Below are 22,549 nucleotides of genomic sequence, written 5' to 3' on the forward strand. Positions count from 1 at the left end.
TCTTTTCTATTCCAGGTTGCTACCAAAAGTATGTTGGTGTCTGCCTGTTGCAACATCTTGTATAGTGATTCCTCTTTATTATATTGAAAGCAGCCTGAAGCTAATGAGTCTCATGTTGTGAGGACTTGCTTGCCTATTTATTCTTCGAGAAGTTACTTTCCTGTGCCAGGTGTTCTCTGTGGGTAGTAGGATACAAATCTTCATATATCCATTCTCCTCTCCAAGAAGTTTCTACATAACTCTTCCTCTCTACGATTCCCCAATGTGTCTATAACACATGAACCTTATTCGACCACATCATCACTTTGTATCTGTTTCTCTACCGGAGGTGGTGAACTCCTGTACGGTATTATGTAAGCCACATTGAGCCTGCAAATAGGTGGGAAAATGTGGGTACAAATGTAATAAATAAATATATCCATTCTCCTCTCCAAGAAGTTACATTCTACTGAGCTAATGAATAGACAGATGTGGTATGATTAGAAGAAGGGCTTTAAGTTGTAATGACTGAAGGGTCGGTTGGCACATCAGCTACTATGCTGCCCATATGAGGTCTTTTCTTCCACTGTTTTGTTTGCTAATTATTTATAATTTGGATGTTCAGAGGATTTTTTCTATGTTTTTTGGTTTGCATAAATTCTTATTGTTGACATTTCTGAGACTGAGATTTATGATCAATATTCTGCTGTCCCCACATTTTGCTCATAAACATAAGACTTGCTAGGCAAAACAGATATCTTTGTGTGATGCTTGAGTGCCATCTTTGATACCGAGGTCAGTAGTTATTGATGTGCCAGTTCTATGCTCAGCTTACTTCTGTTTTGCCCATGTTTTTTTTTTTTTTTGTTACATTTGTACCCCACGCTTTCCCACTCATGGCAGGCTCAATGCGGCTTACATGGGGCAATGGAGGGTTAAGTGACTTGCCCAGAGTCACAAGGAGCTGCCTGTGCCGGAAGTGGGAATCGAACTCAGTTCCCCAGGACCAAAGTCCACCACCCTAACCACTAGGCCATTCATTTTTAATGACATTGCTCCAGATTTGCTCTCTGCTTTCTTCTCTGTTTTACCCTTGATCATGCTCTCCAGCATTAAATTAGCTCTTTGCCACTGGAACTAGAGAATATGCCATCAAATCTTAGGGTTTTTTTTTCTTTTGATCAGGTCTTCTTCTAGGTTTTCTCCATCTCCATTGAGTTCATACAGCTTTCATTTTAAGACCATGTCCTTACAACAAATCGTCATCATTTTTGGATAACATCACTTTTCATATACATTTATTTTCTCCACAATCTCTTTACCTTTTCTTTAGCTTCAAATTAAAGTTTCCAGAAACTCCATGTACACCCAGGAGTCATTTTTGCTTTCTTAATTCTTTTTACTTCAGTTAAACATTTTACCTTTTCTATGAAGAAGCTATCTAGATGTCTCTATTCTTTAATTTGTTCTAATTCCATTGTGTTCAGCAAATTTTTCTACAGCATTAATATTTCTTTGCATAATTATACTTTTAAAACAAATAGGAGGAAATATTTTTTCACTCAACAAATAGTTAAGCTCTGGAACTGTTTGCCGGAGGATATGGTAACAGCGGTTAGCGTATCTACTACTACTAATAGCATTTATATAGCGCTACCAGACGCACGCAGCACTGAACATTTGACATAGAGAGACAGTCCCTGCTCAAAGAGCTTACAATCTAGGTAAAACAGACAGACAAGACATTACGGGCAAGGGAATTACAGGGTAAAGAGGAATATGGGAGGAGGAGGGCAAATGAGTAGCGATTAGGAGCCAAAGGCAGTAGTGAAAAGGTGAGCTTTCAGCATAGATTTAAAAACAGGTAGAGATGGAGCTAGACATATGGGTTCGGGAAGACAGTTCCAGGCATAAGGTGCTGCAAGATAAAAGGAACAAAGTCTGGAGTTAGCGGTGGTGGAGAAGGGGGACGACGAGAGATTTGTTCAGAGAGTGGAATTCACGGGGAGGAATGTAGGGAGAGAGGAGAGATAGTGAGGGGTCATAGAGTGGACGCATTTAAAGGTCAGATAGGAGTTTGAACTGTATACGGAAGCGGGCAGAGAGCCGGTGAAGTGACTTGAGGAGTGGGCTAGTGTGGGCATAACGATTCTGGCGGAAAATAAGTCGAGCTGCAGAATTCTGAACAGACTGGAGTTTAAAAAAGGTTTGGACAAGCTCCTGGAATAAAAGTCTATAGTCTGCCACTGAGACAGACATGGGGAAGCAACTGCTTGCCCTGGGATTTGTAACATGGAATGTTGCCATGATTTGGGTTTCTGCCAGGTACTTGTGACTAGCTTGGCCACTGTTGGAAAATAGGATACTGGGCTAGGTGGACCATTGGTCTGACCCATTTTGGCTGCTATTATGTTCTTGGCTTATGATTGGAATCATCCCATAGGTTGTACAGGTTATGCATAGTCTTTCATTATTTCTTAAGTGCCAGTAATGTATCATCAGCATACTGAAATGTTCATAAAGTTTATGCCATTGATGATTGTGTCTTCCTGTTTTTTCAAAGCTTGGAGATTATTCAGTTTATACAGTTAAATTTTTAAAAGTTGCAAGGGTATATTTTTTTGTCTGTCTTCCTTTATTTGTACAGTCTTTCTATTTTACAATGCTGTTGTGACTTGATTCCAATATACATTATTTATGCCAACTTGTAATTTTTTCCTCCTCTAAATCATACATCTTATCTAGATGTTTTCTGACATACAACAGTTTTCATTATCATATGATCTTTTGATTTAAAGCTGTTTGTTCATTAATTATTTTGGTTCATTATTTTGCCTTGAAAATACAGTATAACATGATTTTTAAGTAGGACTGCACATTTTAATTATTAATGCAATTAACACGTTAAGTTTCTCACATTAAAAAATATAATATGATTAATGCATTAAGCTCCTCCTTTTCTTGCACCTCTCTCTCTCCCTCCCCTCCCCCCTAGTCTGGCATCCTCCTTCCAGCATTGCCCTGTACTCCTGCAGTCCCCCCACCTCGCTTAGTCCACATCTCTCTCTCTTCCCCCCCCCCCCCACCAGTATCTCTTCTTACCTCTCCCTGCACGCTCCCTCTTGCTGTCCTCCTCCCTTCCCCACGCATCCCTCGGAACTTAACTTTAATGCTGTCTGGCCCCAAACCTCTTTTGTGACATCCTGCCCAGAAAGAGGAATTTCTGTCAGAGGAGGCGAGATGCTACAGAGAGGCTTTGGGTGGGTGAGAAGCAGAGTTCAAGGCAGGTGCCACGAGGGGCAGGGAGAAGAAGAGGGAATGGAAGTGTGCAGAGAGAAGGCTGCTGGATTATGGGGAGAGGTAAAAAGAGGTGATGGGAGAAAGAGAAAAAAAACAGATTGTGGACTTTGGGGGAGGTAGTTTAGAGAGACAAGTGCTGGATATGGGAAATGAAAGAATCAAAGAGGGGAGATGGTGCCCATAGTAGGAAGGGGAGGAAAGAGAGAAGGGAAAATAGTGGTCATGGGTAGAGGGAAAGGAGGAGATGGTGCTCATGGAGAGGAGGGGAAGGGAAAGGAGGAGATGGTGCCCATGGAAGGGAAGGAATAAGGGAGTATTTGTTGCCCATTGAGGGAAGGGGAAGGGAGATGGTGCACATGGAGGGAACAGTTGGAAAATAGATTTGAGAAGGAGGAATAAAAATGAAAGAAATTAGAGCACAAAAGTCAAATAGAGGGCAGGAAGTGAAGAAGAAAGGAGGAGAGAAAAGAAATAGTGAATGGACAGGAAGCCCTGGAAATAGAGTTCAGAGCACAGGGAAGCAGAACCAGAGACAGGGAATGAGATGATTATAAAAATAAAATCACCAAACAAAAGTAAAAAAAAAAGTAGGTGAAGAACTGGACTGGGAGAATTAGAGGAATATCTATGCTAGAGGAATTAACGGATAAAAAGGTGGGGAAAGTACAATTCTGAGGCATAGGAATGGAAATGTTTAGAACGGATAACTAGGCATGAATAGGTGGGATGGGGGAGGGGGGAAAACAAAAAAGGGAAGGATAGGGAAGAGGGGGAAGAGGAGCTGGACTTAGGGGGGAGGGGGAGAGAGTGAGGGAGGGTGGGGGAGGTTGGGGGCATACAAGGGGAGAAAAGGGGGGGGGAACAAAAGACTTGGTTTTACATTTACGTTTCTATGTACAATTCCCAAAAGTAGGTTCGGAGAATGTTGGATTATTATTGCTGAGCTGGGCTCGGATTTGTACTGTTGTTTGAGGTATGCTTAAACTTTACAAATTGAAAAAAAAAGTATGCTATTTTTAGTTTAATAATTGAAATATGCCAGTTTTGAGAATTTACATCTTCTGTCTATATTTTGCACTGTGTACAGGAGGAAATGTGATGGAGGGGTCCTTTATGTGGTTAATCCTGTGATTAAAAATTTTAATTGGTGTAGAACCCTATTTTTAACTTAAACTTTTTTTCAGCTAAAGATTCCAGGCTCCAGGACCAGAGGCAGAATTCTCCAGCTGGAAATAGAGAAAATATTAAGCCTAGTGAAACTTCCAGCTTTAGCAAACCGGAAAACAAAGGTCTGTACTTATGAGCATCTAATGTGCAGTGGTAATGACATGTTTCAGAAAATTATATAGGAGAGAGTAATCCACCTAAGTGGATGAACACTAACTCCCATGTAAATGTAACAGTACAGAGAGAGTGGGAAGTGGACCAATGACTCCAGGAGACCGGGAGATAAGATTTCAAAGAACCACTTTATTCAATGACTCAACACAGAAACTGTGTTTCGGCCACAGGACCACTGGACTGGTCTGTTTGGACCAAAGGAAAAAAGTTATCAAGTATGGTAACTTTTCCAAAACTAGTTGATACCTGCAATGCAGTTGTTGAGCAATTGTGCTCCTGCTGAACCCCAGAACTTTCATCTCTCTCTGAAACCTGATTTTAGTGCTACCTGTTTGGTTTGGGTTTTCAGGTCCTTGGAGCCCTGTTGTTATACAGAAGATGCACAAGGCTAGCTAACACATTGCCTGGTTTTGTACACTACACACACTCATTGCTCAATATGTGCCTATGATGGCACACAGTGCCCCCTCATTGCTACAGCTGCAGTAGTGTGGTCCCTGACAGATATCACTTTAACAGGTCTAAGTGTGTGTGCATTGTGTGTATCTTTTGTCCTGTGTACATGGAGGAAGAGAAGTATTTTTCCTTCCTGTCCTTTGAATGCTTTCATGCAGTCTGAATTCCAGAAGTATGGTTGACTGTCTTCTCTCTAGGTGTTTTACCTGTATGTTCCTGAAATAGTAAACTTAGTGCATTAGGATTCTAGCTGAATAACAGATGTTACATAAAATAGTAGGCCTCTATATAATGTAACCTATTTTGTTGAAGCCTAAATATATGTTTTAATATTTGATTTATAGTTGTGTTGCCAATGGCTTCAGAACAAAGAAAGCAGCTTGATGACTTAAAGAAATTCAAGAATGATTTTAGGGTATGTAAGCACTGTATCACAACCATAGCAGCTGAATAATTAAAATGCCCTTCAAAAGAATTGCTCATTTTGTCATTCGACTGCAACACCTTTCGTGTCTAGGTGTAGGCATGCTGTGGAAATAATTTGCTTGCTTAGTAGGACAGTTTGTATATGTTGTGTTTGGTTGGTATATATTGTACTGAAGTCTTAAGGGAGGCATCTATAGCCTTGAACCAGTAAGGGTGGATAGCCATTGTTGCCCAGAATACATACTGAAACAGTGGGATAGCTGGGATAAAATAAAGGAAAAGGCATAAAATGTTTTCAGTGAAAAATGTTCAATATTTCAAAAAGATATAATTCCCATTAAAATTGTATTACTATATAATGTGATTTGCTGAAAGTACAGATATAAAACTTGTAACTCTGGGCAAGTCACTTAACCCTCCATTGCCCCAGGTACAAATAAGTACCTGTATACAATATGTAAGCCGCATTGAGCCTGCCATGAGTGGGAAAGCGCGGGGTACAAATGTAATAAAAATAAATAAAAAATAAGTTACCTGAAAATGGCAAGGGTAGATCAAGATCAAGAATATATACATTATATTGCTACACATGGTTTGAGTTTATCTTATTGAACAGACTACTATGTAACTAAGTTAATGTAGAGGTACAGTAAATAATGCAATATCTTTTACAGGTTTTGAATAAGTACTTTAGTTGCAGTTTATTAAACTTACTATATCGCTTGGCTTTTTACAGAAGAAAAGATTGTAGCGATTTACAATATTAAAATTACATAAAATATCATCAAAGAACTACAATATTCAGATAGGAAAATTAAAAATAGCCATACCACTCATATAAAAATAAACCACTCACTTCAGTTACCCAGAGCTTGATCTCTATTTCTCCATTAACCCTCAGGGAGAGTTGTACCAAAAGCAAGAATAAAATAATGTGCTTTCAACTTAGTGGTACAGTGGTGGAAATAAGTATTTGATCCCTTGCTGATTTTGTAAGTTTGCCCACTGACAAAGACATGAGCAGCCCATAATTGAAGGGTAGGTTATTGGTAACAGTGAGAGATAGCACATCACAAATTAAATCCGGAAAATCACATTGTGGAAAGTATATGAATTTATTTGCATTCTGCAGAGGGAAATAAGTATTTAATCCCTCTGGCAAACAAGACCTAATACTTGGTGGCAAAACCCTTGTTGGCAAGCACAGCGGTCAGACGTCTTCTGTAGTTGATGATGAGGTTTGCACACATGTCAGGAGGAATTTTGGTCCACTCCTCTTTGCAGATCATCTCTAAATCATTAAGAGTTCTGGGCTGTCGCTTGGCAACTCGCAGCTTCAGCTCCCTCCATAAGTTTTCAATGGGATTAAGGTCTGGTGACTGGCTAGGCCACTCCATGACCCTAATGTGCTTCTTCCTGAGCCACTCCTTTGTTGCCTTGGCTGTATGTTTTGGGTCATTGTCGTGCTGGAAGACCCAGCCACGACCCATTTTTAAGGCCCTGGCGGAGGGAAGGAGGTTGTCACTCAGAATTGTACGGTACATGGCCCCATCCATTCTCCCATTGATGCGGTGAAGTAGTCCTGTGCCCTTAGCAGAGAAACACCCCCAAAACATAACATTTCCACCTCCATGCTTGACAGTGGGGACGGTGTTCTTTGGGTCATAGGCAGCATTTCTCTTCCTCCAAACACGGCGAGTTGAGTTCATGCCAAAGAGCTCAATTTTTGTCTCATCTGACCACAGCACCTTCTTCCAATCACTCTCGGCATCATCCAGGTGTTCACTGGCAAACTTCAGACGGGCCGTCACATGTGCCTTCCGGAGCAGGGGGACCTTGCGGGCACTGCAGGATTGCAATCCGTTATGTCGTAATGTGTTACCAATGGTTTTCGTGGTGACAGTGGTCCCAGCTGCCTTGAGATCATTGACAAGTTCCCCCCTTGTAGTTGTAGGCTGATTTCTAACCTTCCTCATGATCAAGGATACCCCACGAGGTGAGATTTTGCGTGGAGCCCCAGATCTTTGTCGATTGACAGTCATTTTGTACTTCTTCCATTTTCTTACTATGGCACCAACAGTTGTCTCCTTCTCGCCCAGCGTCTTACTGATGGTTTTGTAGCCCATTCCAGCCTTGTGCAGGTGTATGATCTTGTCCCTGACATCCTTAGACAGCTCCTTGCTCTTGGCCATTTTGTAGAGGTTAGAGTCTGACTGATTCACTGAGTCTGTGGACAGGTGTCTTTCATACAGGTGACCATTGCCGACAGCTGTCTGTCATGCAGGTAACGAGTTGATTTGGAGCATCTACCTGGTCTGTAGGGGCCAGATCTCTTACTGGTTGGTGGGGGATCAAATACTTATTTCCCTCTGCAGAATGCAAATAAATTCATATACTTTCCACAATGTGTTTTTCCGGATTTAATTTGTGATTTTCTATCTCTCACTGTTACCAATAACCTACCCTTCAATTATGGGCTGCTCATGTCTTTGTCAGTGGGCAAACTTACAAAATCAGCAAGGGATCAAATACTTATTTCCACCACTGTATATGAAACATTAATGGTTTAATGTTTTATGGCAAATGAAATTCCTTAGCATCCCTCCGGACGGGGCCAGAATGACTGATGGGTTGTGCATGTCTACCATCAGGTGGAGACTGAGAAGACTGATTTCGAGTCAGCCAGTAAGAGCTGTGCTCAGTCCCTTGGAAACCTCAGTAGTAGATGTGGTGAGCCCCTTGGCCTCAAAATGTCTATTCTGTTTTCTAATTTCTGTTAGCTCAGGTAAATGTACCTATTTCTTTCTCAGTCTAATAAGTTTGAAGTTTTCTTTTCTCTTGTACATCTGTGCAGTGTTTTGGTTATCTGCTGGCAGAGGCTGAGGCCCACGGGGGTTCTCGAATGCCTTGGGGTACTACAGTCGTGTGGCGGGGTCCCTCCCCCTTCCTATCCCTGAGCATTCCCTGTATGCTTGAGGGCTCAGGGTGGACTGTGTTCCATGGCTGGCCTCAACCACTTCGCGGGAAGGGAGTTTGCAGAGCCGCAGGGAACAGCCACTATGATATTAAAAAAAACAAGCAAAACAAAAAGAAGGCAGGTGCTATAGTTTTAGCCTGCCATCATGGCTGTCTCCCTGCAGGGTCTTGGACTCGGGAGCGTGTTATAGTTCCTCTTTCTCTGAGGACAAGCAGGCTGCTTGTTCTCACACTTGGGTCGACATCCACGTCGGCCCAGGATCGGAAGTTTTGCTAGCAAAAATCTCAAAAATCTTCCAGAGTTTCCCGCCCGTTGTGTGAGTAAGGACCTCAGTATTTTTTCCTCCTCGTCTGATGTGACATGTTTTCCGTTGTGTTCCTCTTGGCTCAGGAAAGAGTCTGTGAGTGATTGTTCCCTTTTTCTTCTTTTTGTTGTCCTTATACAAAATTAAAAAAAGAAAAGTAGAGTACTTCTCTTTAGTTTCTTAGTTTTAGTCAGTAGGTTTAAGTTTCTTTTCATTTTGCCGCAGCGGTCTTTTAGGCCGCGTGGCAGGGTTTTGTTTCCCTTTTTTGTGCCTTTTTAATTGGCACAATCGCGTCCTTTAATTTCGCAGACGCCGTTTTTCCGTCTATGTCATTGAGGACACCCAGCGGCTTTAAGCGTTGTACTCTGTTCAACCAGACCATCTCGGGTACCGACCCCCCACGCGTATTGTCTCCAGTGCCTTGGGCCCAATCATCTACCAGCTGCTTGTAAGCTGTGTCCTTTGATGAAAAAACGGACCCAAGTGTCTCGTGAGGCTCAGTGAGAAAAACTTTTTGTGGATTGGTCCGGTCCTTTGGCATCGGTACCAAGGTCAGCGGCGTTGACACGAGGGAAGCATTGACTTCGAGAGCACAGGTAATGGCTGCTGAACGACCACATCGCGTTGGGAGCAGCGAGGCATCGAGTGGGTCTCTACCTGTCTTGAGGCCTACTGCTATGCAGGCTCCCTGGAACTGCCCTTCATCGGACCCTGCCCCAAGAAGGCATGAGGATTCCACGTCCTCCACTTTGGTACCAAGGAGTCTTGATGACGGGCATCGAGCGAAGGCTAAGAAGCACCGTCATTGATCGGTTTTCCATGCGCAGTACCGAGAGCTCCATGGAGCCGAGGGATTCGGCACCCAAGAAGTGTCGGCGATGAGAGGACCTCTCACCCTTTATACAGGAGGTGCCGATGCATCGGTCTTCTGGCAGCCTGGTACCGGCTCTCACACCCCCACAGATTCTGCCACCAGCCTCGCAGCCTTTTCCGATGGAGGCTCTCGATGAGCGCATCAGGGCCCTTCTTCCAGAGCTTCTGGAGGGATTGCTGCGCCAGTCTACTTCGGTGCAAGGCGTGCTTGCGCCTTCTGCACTGTCTGTTGAAGCGGCATCTGGTCCTTTGCCTGTGGTGAGGTCCCCGACCTTGGTGCTGCCTGCGGCATCGGCGTCAGCTACCACCTGGGTCGACTTCTCTTTGATGTCGGCGGAGGAAGCTTCGCCGCAGTCCAGGCAGGGGTCAACTTCTCGACATTGCCCTCGAGGTCGTTGTTCCTTGACATCGAGACAGGTTCGGGTTCGGGCTGCTCTTAGCTTTTGTCCGATACTGAGGATGAGCATTCGTGGGAGGAAGAGGAAGATCCCAGATACTTTTATGGAGAAGAGTCCTATGGGGTCCCCTCTGATCCTGCTCCGCCCATTGAGAGAAGGTTGTCTCCGCCTGAGAGTCTTTCTTTTTCCTCCTTTGTCCGGGAAATATCTAAGGCTATTCCCTTCCCTATGGAGGTTGTGGATGAGCCCAGGGCCGAGATGCTCGAGGTCTTGGATTATCCTTCTCCACCTACAGAGGTTGCAACGGCTCCTTTGCATAACACACTTCTTATGCGAAACTGGTCGTTTCCTCTCTCTAATCCAGTGGTCCCCAAAAAAGCTGAGTCCCAGTACAGAGTCCACGGAGAGCCGGTAATGGTGAAGTCTCAGCTACCTCATGATTCTATGGTGGTGGATTCTGCTCTGAAGAGAGCCAAGAGTACTAGGGGACTATGCCTCGGCTAGGACCTTGGCATTCTTTTGGGAGGAAGACATATCAGGCCGCTTTGCTTGTAGCTAAGATTCAGACATACCAGCTCCTACACGAGCATCCACTTGCGGAACTCGGTGAGGCAACTGTCTAGTTTAGTCCAAGCGCTTCCTCTGGAGCTGGCCGAACCTTTTCACCAGGCAGCAGAAGGCGTGTCAAATTCCTGACCAAGGGTACTTAACGACACTTTTGATGTGACATCCAGAATAGCTGCTCAAGGTGTAGTGATGCGCAGACTCTCATGGCTACGTGTCTCTGACCTGGATCACAAGATCCAGCCGCGAATGGCGGATGTTCCTTGCCGGGGGGATAACGTTTTTGATGAAAAAGTAGAGGATGTGGTTGATCAGATCAAAAAGCACAATGATGCTATGGATTCTCTCTCCCGCCGGGCGTCTTCTGCTACCACCTCCTCATCTAGGAGGTTTTTTGGAGGGAAGAGGAGTGCTCGCTATTCCTATGCTAGGCGCAGGTACACTCCTGCTTCTCGGCAGCCTGACCAGGCTCAGTCCCAGCATGTACATTCTCGTCAACAGTGTGCGCCTAAGGCCCCTAGGGCTCCCCAGCAAAAGCAAGGGATGGGCTTTGGACTGGCTCCAGTGCAGCATAGCCACAGTGCAAGTGTCCGTTCTGGATGACTTACCGGTTGGGGGATGGTTAATATTTTTTCACCAAAGGTGGCCTCTTATAGCCTCCGTCCGGTGGGTTCTTCAAATAGTCCGGTTAGGATACACTCTCAGTCTGGAATCCAAGCCTCCAAATTGTCCACTGGGAGCTCATTTTTACAGCTCTCAGCACAAGCAGGTACTGCAGAGGAATTCTCCGCCCTTATAAAGACCAGTGCGGTCGAACCCGTTCCACCAGGGGAAGAAGGGCTGGGATTCTATTCCAGGTACTTCCTTGTGCAAAAGAAAACGGGGGATGCATCCCATCCTAGACCTAAGGGCCCGGAACAATTTCCTAGTCCGAGAAAAGTTCAGGATGATTTCTCTCTGCACCCTTCTTCCCATGATTCAGGAAAATGATTGGCTATGCTCTCTGGACTTAAAGGATGGCTATACCCACATCTTGATACTCCCAGCTCACAGGAAGTATCTTCGATTTTGGTGTACTGCCCTTTGGCCAGGCATCTGTGCCCAGGGTTTTCACAAAGTGCGTGGGTGTTGTCGCAGCATCGCTACGCAGACTGGGTGTGCATGTGTTCCCTTATCTCGATGATTGGCTGGTGAAGAGCACCTCGGAGGCAGGCGCTCTACAGTCCATGCGGATGACTATTCGAGTGCTAGAGTTACTGGGGTTCGTGATCAATTATCCCAAGTCCCATCTCGTCCCAGTTCAAAAATTGGAGTTCATTGGAGCTCTGTTGGACACACGGACGTCTCGAGCTTATCTTTCCCAGGCAAGGGCAGACAGTCTCCTGGCCCTCATGTCCATGGCTTGAGCATCTCAACAGATCACAGCTCAGCAGACGTTGAGACTCTTAAGACACATGGCCTCCATAGTTCATGTAACTCCTATGGCACGCCTGCATATGAGATCAGCTCAATGGACCCTAGCTTCCCAGTGGTGCCAGGCCGCAGGGGATCTAGAAGATGTGATCCATCGCCCCACCGACTTTTGCAGTTCCCTTCAGTGGTGGACCATTCAATCCAATTTTTGACCTTGGGACGTCTTTTCCAAATTCCTCAACCACAAAAAGTGTTGACGACGGATGCATCCCTCCTAGGGTGGAGAGCTCATGTAGATGGGCTTCATACTCAAGGAGCTCGGTCTTTTCCGGAAAAGGTTCTTCAGCCTCTTGGAATTACGAGCGATATGGAACACTCTAAATACTTTCAGAGATCGGCTGTCCAACAAAATCATTCTGATTCAGACAGACAATCAGGAAGCCGTCCGGACGTGGCTTTGGGCGCGCCGTCACGGCATGTTTCTCCAAGCCACGTATCTGGCAAGCGTAAACAACAGTCTGGCCGACAGATTGAGCAGGATCATGCAACCTCACGAGTGGTTGCTAAACATGAGCATTGTCCACAAGATCTTCCAAGAGTGGGGCACCCCCTCGGTGGATCTTTTTGCCACTCAGCTCAATCACAAGGTCCCTCAATTCTGTTCCAGACGTCAGGCCCATGTCAGACTAGTGTCAGATGCCTTTCTTCTACATTGGGGGACAGGTCTTCTGTATGCATATCCTCCCATACCTCTAGTAGGGAAGACTTTGCTGAAACTCAAGCAAGACCGGGGAACAATGATCCTGGTTGCTCCCTTCTGGCCTCGTCAGATCTGGTTCCCTCTTCTTCTGGAGTTGTCCTCCGAAGAACCGTGGAGATTGGAGTGTTTTCTGAACCTCATCACCCAGAACGAGGGGTCGGTTCTACATCCCAACTTCCTGTCTCTGGCTCTCACGGCCTGGATGTTGAGAGGTTAGAAATTGCCTCTTTAGGTGTTCCAGAGGGTGTCTCCCGAGTCTTGCTTGCTTCCAGGAAACATTCCACGAAAAAGTGTTATTCCTTTAAATGGAGGAGGTTTGCCGTCTGGTGTGACAGCAAGGGCCTAGATCCTTTTTCTTCTCCTACACAGTTCCTGCTTGAATACCTTCTACACTTATCAGAGTCTGGTCTCAAGACCAACTCTGTAACAGAGTTCACCTTAGTGCAATTAGTGCTTATCATTAACGTGTAGAGGGTAAGCCTATCTCTGGACAGCCTTTAGTGGTTCTTTTCATGAGCGGTTTGCTTTTGTCAAAGCCCCCTGTCTAACCTCCACCAGTATCATGGGATCTCAACGTCGTTCTTACCCAGCTGATGAAAGCTCCTTTTGAGCCACTGAATTCCTGCCATCTGAAGTACTTGACCTGGAAGGTCATTTTGTTGGTGGCTGTTACTTCAGCTCGTAGGGTCAGTGAGCTCCAAGCCCTACTAGTGCATGCACCTTATATCAAGTTTCATCATAACCGAGTAGTCCTCCGCACTCACCCTTAGTTCTTGCCGAAGGTGGTGTCGGAGTTCCATCTGAGCCAGTCAATTGTCTTGCCAACATTTTTTCCCCGTCCACATACCTGCCCTGGTGAAGACAAGTTGCACACCTTGGACTGTAAGAGAGCATTGGCCTTTTACATGGAGCAGACAAAGCCCTTCAGACATTCCGCCCAGTTGTTCGTTTTTTTTCGATCCCAACAGGCGGGGATGTCACCATTGGAAAACACACAATCTCAAATTGGCTAGTTGATTGCATTTCCTTCACTTATGCCAAGCTGAGCTGACTCTAGAGGGCCATGTCACGGCTCATAATGTCAGAGCCATGGCTGCGTCAGTGGCTCACTTGAAGTCAGCTTCCATTGAAGAGATTTGCAAGGCTGCAACGTGGTCATCAGTCCACACATTCACATCTCACTACTGCCTTCAGCAGGATACCTGACGCGACAGTCAGTTTGGGCAGTCAGTGCTGCAGAATCTGTTCGGTGTTTAGAATCCAACTCCACCCTCCTAGGCCCATTTGTGTTCTGTTCCAGGCTGCACTCTCACTTAGTTGTGTTTCTTTTCAGGTCAGTCTCTGTAATGTCCTCGCCATTGTGAGGCCCAATTGACCAATGTTCATTGTTTTGAGTGAGCCTGGCAGCTAGAGATACCCCAAGTATGAGAACAAGCAGCCTGCTTGTCCTCGGAGAAAGCGAAGATACTTATCTGTAGCAGGCATTCTCCGAGGACAGCAGGCTGATTGTTCTCACAAACCCGCCCTCCTCCCCTTTGGAGTTGTTCATTGTTCTCCTCTTGCTTTTGGACTACACTGAGGTCCTTACTCACGCGACGGGTGGGAAACCGGTCCGCGCATGCGCGGTGCGCGCCAGAAGAGTCTGGAAGATTTTTTCTAGCAAAACTTCCGATCCTGGACCAATGTGGACTGTGACCCAAGTGTGAGAACAATCAGCCTGCTGTCCTCGGAGAATACCTGCTACAGGTAAGTATCTTTGCTTTCTCTGTTCTGGTTTAGGTTCATGCGCCAGGTGTTAGTTTAGTTAAAAACAAACAAAAAACCCCCAAAGGAACCATAGGGTTCCATTTAAAAAAACAAAAACCAAAGTGGAGGTATGAGGACTTCTCGGTTTAGCGAAGCAGTGCCGGCTTTCAGTATGGCATTAGCAGCTTTGTACAACGTTTGGGTTTTTGGCGGAATCATTGCAGCGGCCTCTTCGGTAGTGCTACGAGGACTCCTCTGGAGAGGGGAAGAGTTCCTCTGCCTATCGCACTGTTAATTTGAAGGACAAACAGCCGTTGCAGAACAAGAAGTTTGAGTGTGCAGAGGGCAGACTCTACCTATATTTCTTTTTTTTAGCTGCTTTATGGTGAAGCGATCTAGAGTGCAGACTGCCATGTTTTGTGTTTGGAGTGGGAGGCTCCGGTACTCTGATTTCCCTTTCCTTGCATCGAAGCTTCCAGAGTCTGATACTGTGTAAGTGTAAATAAAACTATCTTTGGTAAGGATTCTTTTCTGACAACCAGATTCTGTATAATGCAGGATAAAATAATTTCTCTAGATTCTGGGTTTTGCAAGGACACAAAATACTATTTTCTCTGGCATTTAAATGGGGCACAGAAATTGTCTGTACTTCTCTACAGTTTGTATGGTGCATGGACAATATTTGGAAAGCTGCAAGGACATAACCTATTGGTTTTATACTAGTACAGTTTACTTGTTTATGGTGTCTCGTTTGCTTGCCGAAAGCTGACTAATGCAGACACAAGTTATTTAGTATTTTTCTGGTCTATATATAATGCCAGGGCATGTATTGTTTCTCTATATGGTTCAGGTTTCTTTTCCTTATTTATTCATTGAGGGTCTGTTTTTATAGTCTGTTTTATCGTTTTATCTGCTGTGCTATGTTCTCTCTGGTATTCTAGGGTTCTCGACATGTGCCAGTCCTGATAATCTCTGGGACTGTGTTACCTTTCCCTCATCTGTTCTGCTATTTACTCATGCCTTTCAGGTTTGCGGCCAGTAGCTGCACTGGTACTGCCCGGTGGTTCAGCACTTGCTTCTAGCTTTGCTTATGTGGGGTTTATTTCCGGAGAGCTGTCTGACTGGTTTGGTATGCTAATGAGTTGTGCTCTTTTGGTTAGAGCAACTGTTTGGGGCTGTCTTTGTGGGTTCAGCTCCCACTATTGTTTATTATGGTGTGCTCTCTTGGAAGATCTCCTTACTTTCTCTAGTCTGCCACATTAGATATTCATCTAATATTCATCCCTGAGTTAGGTAGCGAAGCACTATCTGTTGAACTGTTACGTTCCCAGTAGCCCAGTGGATGGTTTGGGGATGATTCTCCTATTCTGTCACATTCTTAACAAAAAAAACAAAAAAAAAGGACTTTTGCACAATGTATGTCCACCGGAGATTGTGACAGCATGTCAGTTTCTCGCATTTTTCTGTTTCTGTGGGTCTATTTTCAGGGTGACCTTCTTTTAGTCTTGGGGAACCATATGTTTTTTTTTTCTCCTTCAGTATTCCAGACGTCGAGGCATTTCTGTAATGCTTGTTACTTTCTGTTATGTGTATTTTGCATTGACAGTTTTCTGTCCAAACGATCCCACTGAGATCATAATTTGCACTTTCTCTACATACCTGGTGTATCAGTGGTCTTTCCTCAGCCGTTCTCAGGGAATTTATAACTGTCATTTCACGCCAAAACATTTTTTGTGGGGTCATGGTTTCCATTTTGTTTGTCTCCATACTTCGTATATTGGTTTCCTTTTCCCAGGTGTTGGCACAAGTTTGCTAGGTATCACAACTTGTGTATATTGCCATTAGTAGATTTTGATTCACTTTCTTTCGCTTATTTATTATCTTTTCTCCTTTGTGATTTCATTTCTCCTTGGTGACCTCATTTCTTTCACCATTTGATGCAACTGTCTGCTGCCTCGTTGTTCTTTCTCTCTGAGATCCTCGAACTATAAATTAGTCAAAGGCTTGACAGTGCCTTTCTTAGCATGCTGCCTGCAGTCTTCACTATCTCCTATGTTGGTTGTTGTGTCCCGCATGGCTTTGCCTTGCCAGGGGTTGCTATCTTCAGCATTTCTCTTGCATCCTTCTGCTCTGTTTAACCCTGTCTAGCTGAGATCCTACAGCGCAGGAATGGACTAACTGTTCCATCTCTCATTCCCTCAGTCAGACACATTTTTGGCGGCTGTCCTATTTTTTTTCTTTGACTCCTACAAGTTTCCTGGTGGCTTCCTAATGAATTTGGAACTCTTCAACATAAGATGTTAGGTATTTCTGCAGATTTCCTCCTGTTAGATTTGCTGAGTAGTCAGCTGTTTGTTTTTTCCTTTTCTATGGAGGCCGGCTGGCTTCCTATATCTATTTTCCAGGAGTTGGGAGTCATCTAAGGATGGCTTTGCTCCTGAGATCTTGGCTGTTTTCCCTCCAACAGCATCTACTGAGTGGTTGTCGAGATGGAGGGAGTTCCGCCTAGCCCTCACACAGTCTTCCTTACTCGGTTATGCTTCCCATCTTTGCTGCTCAGTTTCTCAGTTGACAGTGGGAATTTTCTGGAGCTCATTTTTCTCTCTTCTGCCAATTTCTTACCTTGGCTAGGCTGGAATGACGGTTGTGGTCCCAGGGTCGAAGTGATTCACTTGCGACATGAGTGGAGCCTCCTCTTTGGGAACTCGGCGCTGGTCAGTCATGGAGGCCCCTGTGTGTCTATTCTCCTCTTTCAGAGCGGCGAGATCGGCAATCTCGATGAGTTTTCATGTGATACAGACAGATTCCTCTAGGTTTTTCTTGATGGATGATAAGGTTGTTCCTGGATTTCCTTGTGTTTTTGGTTTGCTCTCCTAGGCCGTATTCGGTGGTGCTTCATATCAATAGTTGGGTAGTTCTGCGACTCCACAGTTGTTTCCTGGGCCGACGACTGGGTCTTGTACAGCCTTTTGATGCCTTCTGCCTTGTCACAGATGGACCTGTTATTCAGACACTGGGATGTTCTTCTGTTGTCTTAGCTCAGATGCTTGCCCTTGCAAAGCTCTACTTCTTTGGCTTTTGTCTTAGTTTGGGATCCCTCGGACATCTCTCCTATACCCATGGACTGGTCCGCTGTTGTTCAGCGGTGCCACATATACGTATTTTCGGCTGGGAAGAATAATCTTGTTTTCTCTTTCAGTAAGGTGGTCATGCTGGCTCTTGAGTGACTGTTTACAAATCTTTCTGAGACTGTGTGTGGTCTTTTTGCGACAGTGTTTGCCTCTTTTGTCTCCCTGGTCTTTACTCTTTGTGATTTCACTCTTAGTTTATTCTTTGTGCTCTTTTCTCTCCTCTCTTATCTTCACAGCCTTTAATGGACGAGTTAGGGGGCCTAGATGGGTGCACTCGCTCTCTCTCACGGCTCTATCTTTCTGTGGCTTGGTCCCTTGAGTACGTTGGGTGTCAGTTTCTTTCTTCGGAAAGTCTGGTCATTCCTTAGTATTTCCAGTCTATGCTCCTTATTCTTCTGGGGGTTTGCAGGCACTTCATTCCTCAAGAAGGTTGGCATGGCAGTCTACGTAGTTAACTGTCTCTGTGTGATAGGGGGAGACTTCTTAGTTCCAGAATTATCTTGTGCATCCATTGTTCGGTGTTTTGACAGGTCTTTTTCTGCTGTCCTGGTGCACAGTTTCTTCCTTGTGCTTGTTCTGAAAGGATTCAGGTCTCCAATTGACAGGAGCGTTGTTTGGTGACTCTTATGAGGCGTATTTTAGGTTTCGGTATTCTAGTGCTCAGATCAGCTTATGAGTTGGACAGAGTTGTATCTGGTTGCTCTTTTAGTGCCCCATGTGGTGGGAACTTAGCTCTGGTGTTCGGGTGTCTTGGACATCGTTACTTTGATATAGTTGGCCAGATGTCCAGGTGCTTCAGGTCTCAGTTTACCGGGATCTGGCAGCAGTTCTAGTTTTGTCCCTCCCGTGGTTTAATGCTGTGGTACTTCCCACCAGTCAATCTGGGCCTGTCCAGAGGGATGCTATGGAAGGAGAAATTAATTTGTTTTCCTTTAGTCCCTCCGGACTGGCCCAGATCCCTCCCTGTTCGGTATCCGATTTGTTCTTGGAGATTAGTTTTATACTGGTGTTAGTTTCATTCGCTGTTGTCTCTGTGGGGAGCTGTTTGATTTTAAAAAAAAGTATATTATGGATGTGTCTATATTTGCAAACAGACCAATTATTCAACCGTTTCTACACGGTTGCACATAGACACATTACTGATGTTGCTGACTCAGTTTGGAGTAGTTGAAATTTTTCGACAGTGGCCAGCAATGTCTGTCAGTTGGTAGGTGGCTGTATGAACTGACTGGCGCACAGATGTTTAGTGTCTCCTATTGCTTTGCTATGTGAATACTGAGGTTTCCAAGGGGCTGAGCACAGCTCTTATTGGCTGTCTCGAAATCAGTCTTTTCAGTGTCCACCTGCTGGTAGGCGTGCACAACCCATCAGTCATTGTGGGCCAGTCTGAAGGGACTAAAGGAAAGCAAATTAGGAGGTAGGACCTAATTTCTCCAAAGTCACATATATGGAAAATACAAGTAGATTAGTTGGATTTGTATAGTGAAACTATTTATCTGACATAAATAGCTATTCAGAAGATAATTTCAGAATGGCGGAGTGAGCAGTATGATACAGTTGCTTATGACTTGCCTACTCTTCAGTCTGATGGCCTAAGCATGCTATGGTATTATTTATCATGGAAATGAGCTATCAGTGCCATTATGTGTTTACTATAATTTTGTTTTTCAATATCAGTTTGAAGAAACCATAATCTGACAAATCCTTTGATTACTGGTTAATGCACACTGATTGTGACTGGTAGTTTCAGCTTCCTAAATATTAGAAATTGGGAGAGGTTCAAGGCAATTATAAAATAAGTATCCCTCTGTACTTCCAGTCAGAAGTTGAGAATACCATCTGATTGTTTTGTCATTGTAATAATTAAAGCTGTATTTGGGGAGGAGAAGAAATGCTTTAGATGGACAGAATAAGTGGAGGAAAACACTGCATGATGAATGCTGTACTTTGAGAAGATATAAGGAGCTTATAGCATTTAATTAATAACAGGGAAAGAAAATAGCAAATAGTTTCAAATCTTGGTAAGAAAATATCTGTTTACATTAATAGGTACTTTGACCTAGAAAGTTAATGTGGTTTCTTCTTAAACATGGATGTACTTTCCTACTTGTTTAGTTACCACCAAGCTCCAGCCCTGACACTGTGGATCAACTGCTGAACAAAAATCGTGATGGAGGGGAGAAACCAAGAGAGCTTTTGAAGGAAAAAGTGGCTGAGATGATATCTAAAGAATCTGTGAATGAAAGCAGCAGTATTGTAAATACCAGTTGTAGTGGTAGCAAACCAACTAGTCCAAGTATTTCCCCTTCAATTAGTAGTACCTCTGAGCTGAAGAAAGGCCCAGAGGTAACCTCCCAGGGTGTGCAGACTTCTGGGCCTGGAAGCAAACAAGAAAACAACGAGAAAGAAGAAAAGAAAGAAAATACCTCTGAGTGAGTGTTCACATATTTTACATAATGTTTTCTTTAATAATAGCTTCTCCGAGGACAAGAAGGCCAGTTGTATTCTCACAGCTGTGTGATGTCATCTTGCAGAGCCCAGTGGGGATGCTGACTAGCGAGGTTAATATGGAACTTTCTAGCAGCACATATTTGTGCTGGTGCTTTCCCGCCCGATGCATGAGTGCAGGTCCCTCAGTCTTCATTTTTCTGTGGAGCAGGGAGGACGTGTCATCATGTTTTCTTAGTGCATATTTTTCTCTGGTTTGCAGCGCTTTCACATGCGGGTATTTTTGTTCCTAATGTGGTTATTTTCCTGTTTCTCCTTATTTTGTAGTGTGTTCTGCTCTTAAAAGTTTTCTTTCTTTTTTGTGAGTTGCTAGGCCTGTTTAGGCCGGACACTGACTTCAATTTGAACGCTGCCCCTTTTTACTGTTCACAATTGAGGAGTTTAGTTTGGCCACAATTCGTTTCTCGATATCCAAGAATACTCTTGATGGCTTCAGAAGGTGCGCCCAATGTAATCAGGTGATTTCTGTGACAGACCCACACTCATGGTTCATCAGGTACCTTGGGCCTGACCATGAACCAAACTCTTGTTCTCTCTATTTGCTAATGCAGTTGAGGATACAGAGCGCAGCAGGAGAGACCTTTTTGCTTCTCAAGGTGGATATATCAACATTGGCACCGGAAGCATCGGCCTCAATGGCTGCTAAGACTTCAACCACTACTGTGAGTGCACTGGCATCAAGAATGTCTTCACCTCTCTCAACGTCAGGCGCTGAAAGTAGGCCCTGGGACCGGCCAGCATCGGACCCAAGGGCACATATTTATTTGTCAGCACCAAAGGACTGCATTGCTGAGCATTGGGGGAATCCCATGAAGCATAAGCATCGGTCCTCATTGACTCACAGTGCCAGGAGCTCCAGGGCATTCTCATTGCCGGTACCTGAGAAGCGCCAGCACCAGGTGGAGCACTACACCTCTTTAGTAGAAGTACCAATGCACAAGTCTCCAGGCATCCAGGTTTCTCTCTTCTGGTTTGGCCCTGATGCCTTCTCTGGCTACCTCTCTCCTGGCTCCTGCGCCTTTGCCAATGGCTACCTTCGATGAATGGTTCTGAGTAATGCTCAAGGAGGAGCTAGTGCAGATGCTTCAGTTACAATCTGCTCAGGCATCGAGGACGTGCCAGTTGCAGATCAGCTCCATCCATGCCTGTGGAGAAATCCTTTGCGCCGGTGCCTTGAAGAGTGTTGACATCGACATATGTTGTACTGTTCTCGATGTCGAGGGAGTAAGCTTCCTCAGAGTCTGAGGGTAAGGCTGTACTTTGGCACTCTTCGGGGCATGGCATGGTTCCACTGAGCCGAGGGAGGCACAAACTCAGACCTCTACTCACAGTCTTTGCTATGTAGTACACTAAGCCTTGTGGATTCTCTCCTACAGGAGCAGGCAGCAGAACTTCGCTGGTTGGCCAGAAAGCAGTTGGAGTGTAGGAAGTATCTGGCCAGGGATCATACGATTGTTTTGAAATTGCATCCAGACTGTCTGCCACGGGTGTAGGGATGTGCAGACTGTTATGGCAGCTTGCCTCTGATCTAGAACCAGCAGTTCAGGAGAGGCTGACAGACAAGTCTTGCCAAGGAGACCATTTTTTAGGGATTAAGGTGAAGGAGGTTGCTCACCTCATAAAGAAAGATACTGAATACCATATAAACCTTTCTCAGCAACCTTCAGCTGCAGATTCAACAACCCTCCAGACTGGTCAAGACGTGTCAGTTATGCACTCCTCCCAGCAGAAGGAGACTGAGAATCACTGACTTTGAGCATTGTATATTAACCCTGTGCAAAACCCAACCAGTCAGTATTTCTCAGTCTCCATCAGAGGGTAGGCATGCAGCCTGAGCCGGCCTGGTAAGCCTAGGAGGGTTTTGTTCTGGGTTTGCATTTTGGTGAAATTTCTTGGCTACATAAAATAAAATAAAATAAAAAATTAAACATACAGCTGTGCCTGAGTTGCTGGATGCTTCTAGGGTTGTTGGTCTGCTGGGGTCATGTTTCCCCTTGGGGTGTCACACCCAGGTTGCCAGGTCCCTCCCCCTCCTCTGCCTTCCAGTCTGGTGTGATCATTGTGCATCGGCTGCCATGGTTCCAGGAGCCTTGAGTTCTGGTAAACAGCCTACAGCAACCTCCCTGTAAAAAATCAAAACAAAAAACTAGAGACGAATTGGGCAGAGGGTAAATTTGTAGGTAGTTTTTCTTTCAGGGCTCTCTGTTGGGCGTTTCTTTATTTGCTTCCCTAGTGCTCAGTCAGTGTTTTCCTGCCTTAGGCCCCACGATTATGATTGTAGGTAAACTGCTCTGGTGCAGAGCATGTGGGCGTTAGGGATTGGAGGCATGGGTCGTGCAGCGCCGGCTCTGTGGTGAGCTGAAGTCCTCCTTA

At 44.9% G+C, this 22,549-nt stretch overlaps 1 protein-coding gene across 7 annotated transcripts in view; it reads left to right on the top strand.

Moving 5' to 3' along the window:
* The window catches only part of ATXN2 (ataxin 2), a 401,010-nt gene that overhangs the window by 225,378 nt on the left and 153,083 nt on the right, over positions 1-22,549 (top strand). For all 7 annotated transcript variants that reach the window (XM_030217312.1, XM_030217315.1, XM_030217310.1 and 4 more), the window contains 3 exons: positions 4,464-4,568; positions 5,421-5,491; positions 19,784-20,100. In XM_030217312.1, the coding sequence (XP_030073172.1) occupies positions 4,464-4,568; positions 5,421-5,491; positions 19,784-20,100 (493 nt within the window). The remainder of the gene's footprint in view (positions 1-4,463; positions 4,569-5,420; positions 5,492-19,783; positions 20,101-22,549) is intronic.

This window comes from Microcaecilia unicolor, chromosome 11 (assembly GCF_901765095.1).
Source record: "Microcaecilia unicolor chromosome 11, aMicUni1.1, whole genome shotgun sequence".
In the NCBI taxonomy this organism is placed as follows: Eukaryota; Metazoa; Chordata; class Amphibia; order Gymnophiona; family Siphonopidae; genus Microcaecilia; species Microcaecilia unicolor.